We start from the raw sequence: 12,055 nt of genomic DNA, 5'->3' as shown, positions 1-12,055 counted from the left end.
ATTAAACATAACATTGACTATTCTAATCTGCTGTTCAGAAGAAACATGACATCATGAAACCTGTATAATGTTTAAAGCAACTGCTTTGGAAGCTATACATGCAAAAAACTACTCCTGCAAAGTCGATGATGTACAATTCTGTAATTCTAAAACGTATTTTAAAAAATTAAATACACTTTAATTTCTTTAAGACTGGGAAGAGTCTCAAATGAGACTTCAAGAGATGAAGAAAGAAAGTAGGCCGTATATCATAGAAAACGTCAGTGCACCACATTTTACGGAGGCTTAATCAAGAATAATTTAAAAGTAACCACTAACACTGACTTAGAGTCAGAAAATAATACATATAATGTAAAAGATAGCTCAACCCTCCCTAATTTCCCTACACAAAACACATCAAACACACTTATTTTAAGAGATGGGGAGAAAAAATAATCTGCTTTAATACAGTTAGTACTGTTTTCTTCCTGAAGCTCCCTAGCTGTACACTGTACAGGCTCTAGTACTTAGTGTCAAATTCTTCCTGCAGTCTTATTTACATTTTTCCTCAGCAAACCTCTGAGGGCAAAACAATCCAAGAGAAATGTCAAGGTCACTTTTAGTCAGATCACAGGTATTTTCATCCAGTTTCCATTACTGAGGATTCTAATCACAGCAAGCAGCCAGTATTGTTTTAAAATGCCCTCTCTGTGACCCTGTTTCTCCGAAGGTCAAGTGCACTATCATTCCCTGTAACCAAGGAAGCAGAATCGACGTGTTCCTGCTGTTTTGCCAGCTGCTGAAGGAGTTTGTCTAATAGTAAGATTAATTTCATCTGGGGAATATAGTCCCAGGTTGTCAAGCTTACTCTTCCCCCTGTTCTCAAGCCCCTTAACCTGCTCACTCTCTGTGAACTGTAAAGCAGCAAAATGAAATCTGAGAAAAGAGTTTGTGTGTATCTTGAATTCTTTTCAAATCAGCAAAATTGAAAGGAAAATCCACCACATTCCCTGTGGAGCATCTGAAGCCTTAAAGTTCTTTAAGCTAATGTATTTAAAGGAACATAGGCCTTTCTAAACTAGTCTGGGGCCCTCAAATATGAAGTAGCATAATCAGTCTTAATACACTTAAGAATTCATACAGTAAGTTTGTGACACGCGTGTGATTACTTCAAACTCTATAACAAAACATTCCTATGAGGTGGGAGTGAAGGCTGACAAATGGGTGAAAACAGAAAATACTTTTAAATTCTTTGAAAGTGAAATTTGTTACAGTTATGGTATGTGAAGTTTTGAGAAAACCAGACCATGTACTGGACAAGTTTTACAACAGTAAACTTGAATGCACTTGAGTGCAGTCCATTACAAAGCCTTATGCAACAAATGCATGACCTAGGTGCTCTAAGTAGCACTGGTATTTTATTTTAACTTCAAGAACTCCTAATCTTAGCACAGAAATGTGCTCACTGTTGAAATTAGGCTCTTTAATTGATAGAAAACACAATTATCTATTGTACAACTCTCTAAAAATATTATCTATAAATAATTGCTGTAACTACAGAAGTGTATTTATAGCATGGGTACAATGTAAACTTTAGGTCAACTAATTGCGATCTACTGTGGGAGAAAGTATTGTACCTAAAACATGTGAGAAAACTCAGTAAGATTTTAGTTGGATTTTATTTGTGCTTATTATCTGACACCACACTTAATAACCTTGTCAGTCCAAGCTTTTATTTGTCCAGTTCATTCAGGAAAGACATTTATAATACCTGATTAGCAGTTTGTCTTTCCTGGGACAAACACCAAACCCTGAATATAGACATGTTTTATCACTACATAACCCTCTGTTCAGAAGTAGACTTCCCAACTGTAAAGTTTGGCATAGGTGTATTGCAAAGAGAAAGCGGAATCCTTGTAACACTTAAGCAGAAGTAATACAAATAGACATAGTAAGAAAAAAAAAAGACCAAAAGCTGTATGTTTTCTCAATCAAAAGACAAGCTAGCAAAGTAATCAAAATTTGAAATAAAATATGAAACCTATCAACTATAGTGTACTAATGTAGTTAGTACTACATTAGTAGTACGTTCGTTAGTACTACATTAGTAGTATTAACTAATGTAGTTAACAGCTTTGTCACAATTGCCTAAGTCGCTCACAAAATCTCAGTCTTGAGCAAGAAATGTAAAAGATATGAAATGCATCTTTAACTAAGAGTAATGTTAGATTTCTAAAGCCTGATAATTCTTTTGTGATGGGCCTTTCTCAGTACTATATGCTGCACAGGAATATTACAGCTACAGAGGCTTTCACTCTTATCTTTATGGGACATCAACTATGCTACCATAATAAATACCCATAGCGAAGCAGAATTAGTATTTTGTAATTTTAGAGTTTCTAATATTTCAACAGTGACATTCTTACAGAACAATGCTTACCAGAGTATAGATTATGATTAATACAACAGAGAGCCTCTTAAGCTAATGAGAATTGAGTAAATGAGAATTAATTAAATGAGAATTAATTAAAGGTTTAGATTGGATATTAGGAAAAATTTCTTCATTGAGAGGGTGGTCAGGCATTGGAACAGGCTGCCCAGGGAGGTGGGGAGTCGTCATCTCTGGAAGTGTTCAAAAAACGTGTGGATGTGGTGCTTCAAGACATGGTTTAGGGAACATGGTGGCGCTGGATTAATGGTTGGACTTGATGACCTTGAAGGTCCTTTCCAACCTTAGTGATTCTGTGAAATACTTAAATTACTGTACCTAGTAATTTTCAGAGTTAAACACTATTCAGAAATTAGTTCAGATATCTACCATTCTCCTTAGACTATGATTTTTCTTGTTGTATGTATTTCACTTATTGGAAATGTCACTGTAAGAATGCCTGTAACCTTTCCGGCATGTGCTTGCAGAAGACTGGGACGGTATCTTGCACTGGAATTTTTGCTAATGTGCACAGGGATTGTGGAATTTGATATGCAACAACTGGAGGGAGGAGAAAAGAGGAGAAAGCAATCAGCATTAAACATAATTGTAGGACATAAATGTAGAAGACTCCACATTATTAAAGCAGTTTTCAGATTCATGGCACTAACCAATCGTTTTGGATCTGTACCAGATACATTTCATGCTTAACTACTATGTGATTCCTTAGAAGTCCACAAGGATGCAACTGATACTTTCATTTGAGCACTCACACTGCAAACACTAGTTATAGGTAGGGAGACTGGAAGAACAAAACAATTTCATGAATCATGCCAAGTGTACTTCTGGTATACTGCTGGAAGATAGAAGCTGAAGACAAGTGGCATAGCATGGAGAATTGTCCACTTTGGACCAATAGGCAGAGGCCTGCATTCACGTGGGGTCTCAAACCAACAAGTATCACTAGCGATAATTTCATATGCTGAGGTGTATAGATATTAATTAATAATGATTTGCATTAAATGACACAAGGGATCTACACAAAGCTCAAGAAATATAAAAATACACTTAGGAACATACATATCCACTGTCTTACCTTTTTCATCATTAAACTAAACCCAAGTATTTGGCAATTAAGTGCATTTTGAAGGCTGGCAAAATTAAATTTGCCTGCTTCTCTTACGTTTATTCCTAATTTTGTCATTTTATATACATAAAAATGTATATATAAAATTTTGTATATTTATACTTTATTTTTCCTAGTTCTTTTCAGTAAAGTAGTTCACTTTAGTTCTACATTTTAGTTGCAATCATATTATATTAAATTTCTGATATATAGTTATATATAAAATATATATGTATATATAAAATCAGTAGTTTGAAGCTAAGCTTGGCTAGACATTTCATTATTTGTATGTCATTTGAAATAAATAATGTTTCTTCATAGCCATATAGTCAAGTTGCATACTAATTTACTCCGTTGACTTGCACAGAGTGTACATACGCATCTATGTGTGTAGGTGTGTTTGTATGTGTGTATATATCTCTCTCTAATAAACTTCTGTACTTACGAACCAAATTTTCAATACTTTCCCCACTACCACCTTGATTATGAAAGCAGCATTTGAAAAATACATTGAAAGAATAATCAATCTGCCACATAGTGGAGGAATTTTGAAAGCCTCTCAGCTTCTCTAACTTAAGTAGAAGAACATTTCCTATATTCAGGCCACTAAAAGCCAAACTAATTGTATTGCTTAAATACACTGCTCAGTTCTCACTAAGCATAAACTAATTTTTGAGATGACATTAATATTACAGAAAAGAGAATAGAAATTAAAGTAAGCCATAGTTAAGCAATCACAGCCCAAATATGTTCAACTGCACCCAGAAAGTTAAACTATTTTTTACAAGTCTTCTCTCACAAAACAGTTACAGAATCTCAATGAAAAATATGGTACCTAGTTTTATACCACAAAAACCACTACATCTCAAATCAAATCAGAAAGACTTATTTTTATATAGATATTTTTTGTAATTAACTTTTTTAGCTATTAAATTAATAATAAGCTTTAATGGAAAATGTATGTATTGCCTAGAAATGTCCAAATATATTTCTTTCACAGATGTAAGATATATCTAAAAAGAGTTTCAGAGATATTCTTTGGAATTAACTGTCCTGACCACTTGAGCCCTTTGTAGAATGGCAGATAAAATTCAGATTCACCGTGGAAGAACTCATCTGTACTTTAACTGCCCTAACAGCTTGCTGGTGCAAGATCATGTGGGAGACATATGAAGGCAGCAGTCATGGAAGAAGCTGCACTTTTTGGCATATCTGCATCCTAAAAAAAAAAAATCACAGACTATGTCTTACATAACACCCCAATACCTATATTACACCAGTGGCTAGGCCACATCTGGTAACATTCTTGAATTCAGAGGCTGCCAAACTGCATAAACCATGTAGGATCTGATTACTCCAATACGCACTTTGTGTGAGATACTTCTCAGGCTGACAGTATGTCTATGTCTTATGCAATTAACAGTAACTTGACAAAGCTGTATGTGAACTAAAAATTATTTCAGAAGACTCAGCATCAAAACTCCACCTTGAAAATTCATCCTGAAATGAGAAAATGACCAATAATAAAATATTAAACATAAATGGTCTTACTTTACACTTCATTAATTCTTACAACAAAACAAAAACTTATTCCATCAGAACAGCAGTGTTTCTACTCTCCTTTTTCAGCACACTGTTCTTCATCTGGACTTAAACCTAAATTGCTGAACTACTTATGATGTAACATGTCAGACAGATCTGAAGAGGGTCCAGAGGGACCTGGACAAACTCGAGGAATGGGCACATGTGAACCTCATGAGGTTCAACAAGGCCAAGCGCAGGGTCCTGCACCTGGGTTGGGGCAATGCCTGGTATCAATACAGGCTGGGGGATAAAGGGATTGAGAGCAGCCCAGCTGAGAAGGACTTGGGGGTACTAGTGGATGAAAAGCTGGACGTGAGCTGGCAATGTGTGCTCACAGCCCAGAAGCCCAACCATATCCTGGGCTGCATCAAAAGAAGCGTGGCCAGCATGTCGAGGGAGGTGATTCTGCCCCTCTACTCTGCTCTGGTGAGACTCAACCTGCAGTGTTGCGTCCAGCTCTGGAGCCCTTGTCACAGGAAGACATAGACCTGTTGGAGAGGGGCCTGAGAAGGCCACAAAAATGATCCGAGGGATGGAACGCTTCTCTATGAGGACAGGCTGAGAGAGTTGGGGTTGTTCAGCCTGGAGAAGAGAAGGCTCCAGGGAGACCTTACTGCAGCCTTCCAGTACTTAAGGGTGGCTTATAAGACGGGGACAAACTTTTTAGCAGGGCCTATTGTGAGAGGACAGGGGTTTTAAACTAGAAGAGGATAGATTTCAACTAGATATAAGGAAGGAATTTTTCACAATGAGGGTGGTGAAACAGTGGCCCAGGTTGCCCAGAGAGGTGGTAAGTGCCCCATCCTGGAAACATTCAAGGTCATGTTGGATGGGGCTCTGAGCAACCTGATCTAGTTGAAGATGTCCCTGCTCACTGCAGGGGATTTGGACTAGATGACCTCTAAAGATCTCTGCCAACCCAAACTATTCTATGATTCTATGAAAATACTTTATGTGACAAAGACATCCAGTATTTTTTCATGCCCAAGGTTTTGATAGGTTCTTATCAGGGCAGTGCGGGAACTGAAAGGAACTGAAATCCTCCAGCAATGCAACTGACGTTTCTTATTTTTGCATTAACGCTAAAGTATTTTTTAAGCTTTTCAAAAGCTGTTGAGGATGAGGAGGAATTGCTGAAATTCCCTTTGAATCCTCCAGCTGCTCTCTGTTCTCCAATCCCATGAGCTGTAAGTAAAAGCAACTGCAGACACTAAAAATGGAAATACACAGTTGGAAAAATGCAACAAGCAACACTGCTATAAAGCAGAAGCAAGCAACAGCAGTGAAACCATTTGAAATAATTACAATTTTACAAAGTCCTAAAAATAGAGTAAGTAGAAAAGTAATGCGATACTGGAGTGCACTCACTAACTTCTGTGTTACATTCACAGTTTCATGGAAAACAAACCTGATGAACTATTGCTCAAGAAAGAAAAACAACATATGGTCTGCTTGCATGACAGTCTGATTTGGTGCTTGGCATCATAGTTCTCAATAAACCCATACACTACTTATGTGGCAATTATGTTGAAAAAATGATGCAGATATAGCTAAACCTGACAATACTTGCATTAAGTTATCCTGTTTGCAACTTGTCTTTCATCATTCATAACTTAAATGTGCTTAGAAGTGCATGATTAATGACTCTTTCTCTCCTTCCATTTAATTTTCATTGATGAAAAATAGGATATTCTGAAAAAGACTCTCATTTTTTAAGGCCAATGCCAAGTTTCATGCTGCATTCACTCGGAGAAATAGTGAGTACAAATACAGAATTTTAGCATACTTCAAGAAAACTAGTAATGTATTTACCGGTTTTAAAAATTGTATCTATCTGAAGACACAAATAGCAGGCAGCCAGCCATTCATAAAGAAATTGTTCAACATGGTCATAGCATTAATTAATTCTTAATGAGATAATGCTGCTTATAACTGTTTTTCCATGAACAAAGTTTTCATGGTGTTATGCAGTGGACAGGCATATCATTTAAGGAGGAGTTGAATACTATAAAGAGATGAAGCCCTCTATTTACCCACCGGCCAGGAAGAAATCACAGAGCTTCATACACTCTTGAGATGGAGCGATCTCTCCAGTGGCAAGATACAACCATCACACTATGTTACCACGGTGCATTTCCTGCACGAGGAATTACAAATGTCACATATTTTATGTGCCTTAGATGTGATTATAGCACTCAAGTTCTACCAAAATAGTATAAGATTTGCTAGTATTTCCATTACAGGTTTTTCTTTCCAAGTTTATTTGGTGTGTTTTTAAAAAATGCAGCTTGCCAAATCCATACCTGATATAGCAAACTACAGTGAAAATTCACTTGTCGGTTGGCAGTGTGAAATTTTAGTTTTCTGAAACCAATCCTTAGATGTTATTCCCAAGATACTCACTAGGCCATTTTCCACACTATTTAAAAAAGAACCAAAATTTTTTAGGAAAAAATTGCTCTAAGTAGGGAATCTCAAATTAATTTCTGAAAACACAATGGCACACATATTTCCTTCTTATATGGAGTGTCTTCTTGGAACTAAAAGTATTTTTTAATATCCAGGTGTAATCTTAGTTCAACAGATCAAAAAAACCCCAAACTAATGTCTGAAAAGTGGCCTTGTCTACAGAGGTCTCTTAGCCTACTTGCCCTTTGTTATTTATGAAATCCCTTAATTATGTAATCATATGATTATGATTACAAGGTAAATTTGAAGTATATTAAACCAAATAATCTTAACCAGACAAAAATTCTTGTTTATTTTTTGACTGAAGTTTGCATACTGAAGGAGATAAATAGGTTATTTTCTATGGCCATGATCACATGCCGTTTTGGTGTTTATGAGTTGATTTAGACATTTTAGCTGTTGAGCATCCAAGTTTCAGTGAATATACATCAAGAGAAGACATCACTTAATATCACTTTAAGTAGATTTTGTGCTCTTTTTCTCATACATGTAGGCAGAAAATGTAAAAGCTGGCTTAAATTAATCACCCTACTGTAAATTCAATATAGTGCATAAGTAAAACAGGTAACTTCAAACACTGTTCTGGATTTAGATGACAACTCGAGAGATAAGCAGAAACCTTTCATGTCCAAAATGGTCAAGCTAATGATCAAGTAACCAGAAATTTTGTTGCATTAATTTTTTAAACAATACAAAATACAGCCAAGTTTCTCTATAGTTCACGTTGAATTTCCTACTTGCATTCCTAGTATGGGGGCCACCAGAATAAAGTAAGGTAAGCAAACCACATATTGGTTACACTAGTTTGTCCCCAGATGTAAAGCAATACTGTTCTATAAAGACTTTCTGTCCCATTTATGCTTAACTGTAAACAGCAAGGACCCCCTAATATGTTCCTCATTTCAAAAGCTCATACACCAACTGTTGTTATATCATCTGTCACTCACCTCAGCCACCTGCTGAGTCTCCACTACCTGCTGAGCCAGCACCTCCATATTGGTTGCCATGGTGAAACAAGATCATTAGAGAACCTGTTTGAAAACATGCCAGCAACTTCCATCAGGAACAAAAGTTAGGTTTTTTCTTCTTATTAAAGAAAGCTCTGATATGACTTTCTGATAATTTACAATACTGTTTGACATATCTGACAAATAAGAAAATATGCCATGGATGCGTATGTGTGTACATATACACATATATACACAATACATGTATACTGGAACCATACTGTTCAAAAAGCTGAGGCACATAGTTATTCTTTTACTTTATCAAGCCTCTAATATACTATTTTTACTCTATTGTGTCAGCTGCAAAGAAGAGATCTTAATTTAATAAATTGGAAAGGACTACTTTTGAGTGTCAACTACTGATGTAGTCTGTGGAATTCACAGACCTCTAAAGCGATTTCCTCAACTCAAAGGAAAAGAAACCTTACAGCTAAATGGCTTCTACACTACATGCTGAACAAGGAAACAGCAATCTAAGAATGCTGTTTTGAGCAAATTTTTATTGAGTCATTCATGTCAATGCCATGTTCATCCATATTCTTACAGTAATCTTGCACAATAAGGGAAATAAACTGCCACATCTAAAATGTATTTTCTATTATCTAAACTATTTTTATTATAATGTGATAGTATTATCACTCTGAGGACAAAATACTGCAGAATTGCTTTATCCTATTCTGAGTGTCTGTACCTTCAACTTTACACTCTTCAGGGTTAAAAAAAAAAAGACAAAGCTAACAGAAAAAGGAAGAAACAAGAAAAAAACCACTTCCGATATATTTTTAATGATCATTATTAGGGCTGTGTTTCTCCAAGGCTAAATTTAATTAAGATTTCAAATTAATGCATTCAATTTTTAATTGTGGATTGCTCATTACAGAGCCGGAGTTCAAATTCTGACCCAGGTGTTGGTAATAAAAAGGCATTCCTGAATGTTGGCCCATTTGATGTTTTACTGAAACCTTCTGTTGGTGCTTGCAAAGCAATCGTAACATAAAATTAAAAAATACTATAAAAAATAGCAAATCATGTAACAGAAAAATGCATGCATATCTCTAGCACCAAGCCCCCATTCAAATGCAACTTCTACAAAGCTAACATTGTTGAAACTGTCAAAATTCATTAAGTTAAAAAGATCAAATCATATTGTGGTAAACTAAATGTGAAAATTATTTTGTATATGTCAATGGAAGACTATTCGTAACAATGCATAATCAAAGTTGAGACATTCCTGATGGAAATCATATTTATGAGAGTTTCTCATACAGCTTGTCATTTTTATTCAAGTGTTCAACTTGCACAGTAAGCTTATGAGCTATTTCCACCAGACCCATTTAATATTGCAGCTTGTGGATGGTTTCTTAGTCGTTCAGTAATTCCTTTTCAGTGCCTTCTCTTATTTTAAATTCACTTTACATTTTCAGCAAGGAAGATAACCTTATGGTCATAACATGCTGTTTTCTCAGTGCTTTAAGATGATGGAAGCTCTGAAGATGAGATACTTTGTTCATTAAGAATACCTTTCTGAGACCAAATGAAGTCTTTGCTGTGGTAAGGCTCCGACAGATTTGCTGTTGGTGGTGTTATCCACCAAGGTTTTTTGTACTTTCAACCCTCCCAAAACAGCAATAAGTTGAGGCTGTCTAATCAAATCCCGTTGGAAGCCTAGAGACCATACACAGCCACGCCAAGTAAGCTTGTTCATGATGTTGACTCCCAGAACATGACACAAGTCAAGATCACCTTCCTAGCAAAAGCCCTGAGCAGCAGAGCTCGTAAGGGAAAAAAAAATCCCCAAAACAAACCAACAAAAAAAGGTGGAACTTAAAAACTGCAAGGAGGCACCTGGAGCACCAGGAAAATATTTTCAGTATAATAGGGTGGCAGCCAACTCAGTATGTGTAGATGCGCTGCTGTCCAAACTATGGCCTAAAAACCATTAATCTCTCCCTAAGGTGCAGTGAAATCTCAGAAGAGTGTCATATGCTCCATTTGAGATATACTATGGGATGACAGGGCAAAAGGCTGAGTTCAAGCTTATTAAAATTTGTTCCTTTCTCCTAAGGAAACAGGCTTCTTCACACTGCATGCTTTGACTGGGCTACATAGATCCGCAGGGCAGCATGCTTCTTCTCGGCAGGACACGAAAGGACAGGTTAGGCTCTACCGGGAACCTCTGTTACATTGTCACTGTGGCAGGAAGCCGGCAGGAATGCTCGCAACAATTTATACGACAAGAAGTAACGACGTCGGAGCCCTGACCAGGAGCAGCTCCGACACCTCAGACCCGCTGCAGCCCGCGCCGCCTGGGTCGCGCCGAGCCTGACAGCCGCCTCCTTCCCGCCGCTCTTGCCGCCGTGCCCCCATTGGCTGCGGCGCGCTCGCAGCCCGTCGACACGAAGGACACCCCCGCAGCCCTCTACTGAACAGCCTTCAGGCAGCTGCCGCCCCGCGCGCCATGAAACCACACCCCTCCCTCCCACGTCCCGTTACAACCAATGACCTCATCGAACATGCCAGCACTCCCACACATGCCACCGATTGGTTGAGGGAACCGCCTGTAAGGCCGGTGGCCCTGCCTCTCGAGTAAAAGGGAAAACACCCGAGAGACGCCACTAAGCACAAGATGGCGGCGCTGGCTAGCGGCCAAATCCCAGGCGGGGCTGCCGCTCGCCGCCATTAGCCCCCCCCCCCCCCCGCCTCCCCTCCGGTATATCCTTATGTCAGGCTATGAGAGGCCCGGGCATGGCAGTAGGGAAGCGGCCGGTAAGATGGCGGCGGTCTCAGCCCCGTATGCAAAGTACCCGCCGCCCCCTCCCCTCCGCCCTCCCGGTGGCAAAGGTAAAAGGGTCGGGTTCAAGCCGCCGCCTCCGCCCGCTCAGACTCCATCTTCTCTCTCTGTGTCCGTGTCCCGAGCTCGTCATGGCCGCGACCATCGCCCCTGCGACCCCCCGGACAGCAGACTGCTCTCACCGAGACCGGACCGGCTCCGACTTCAGGCGGCCCACAGTCCAGCCCAGCAGCTTCTCAACGGGACTCCCGTACTGGATCGACCCGGCACCTCACAATGGTGTTCTCTCTCTCTCTTCCCCCCTCCATTCCCCCCTCCCCCCCGGAGCTGTAGGCCAGTCTACAGCACGGGCGGCTCTCGCTTACCAGCAAAATACCGGAGCCTTAAAATCCCCCCTCCCCTTAAATCGAGCGTTACCCCTCCCCTTTGCCGCTCGCGGGGGTGTCCCGAGTAGAGCCCCGGTGCCACCTCCCCGCACTCCCTCCCTCTTCCTGGCCCCAACGAAAGAAACCCAACCGGGCCGCCTCAATTTTAAAAAACGATTTTTACCTCAGAAATTGGCGCCAAACGTGCCCTGGCGGTGACCCTGACCGGGCCCAGGCGGGCCGGTGTTGGGTGACGGTGCCCAGCGGCGGCCCCCCCCCCCCCGTGAGGGCGGCGGCGGTGAGGGG

The 12,055-nt window shown here is 39.4% G+C and overlaps 1 protein-coding gene across 3 annotated transcripts in view; it reads right to left on the bottom strand.

Moving 5' to 3' along the window:
- NR2C2 (nuclear receptor subfamily 2 group C member 2) overlaps positions 1–8,593 on the bottom strand; it is a gene marked incomplete at both ends in the record, with an annotated part of 37,212 nt that extends 28,619 nt beyond the window's left edge. The window contains one exon of one of the 3 annotated variants that reach the window (XM_082004804.1): positions 8,534–8,593. In XM_082004804.1, the coding sequence (XP_081860930.1) occupies positions 8,534–8,593 (60 nt within the window). Of the gene's footprint in view, positions 1–7,154; positions 7,229–8,533 lie in introns of those variants that run through there. The other 2 variants (XM_082004805.1, XM_082004803.1) reach the window with 2 other exon arrangements.
- Positions 8,594–12,055: the final 3,462 nt, after the last annotated feature.

This window comes from Phaethon aethereus (genome assembly GCF_964289735.1).
Source record: "Phaethon aethereus genome assembly, chromosome: 11".
NCBI classification, from domain to species: domain Eukaryota; kingdom Metazoa; phylum Chordata; class Aves; order Phaethontiformes; family Phaethontidae; genus Phaethon; species Phaethon aethereus.
Note: the sequence above shows the minus strand (reverse complement) of the source record. Positions and strands in the feature narration are given on the sequence as shown.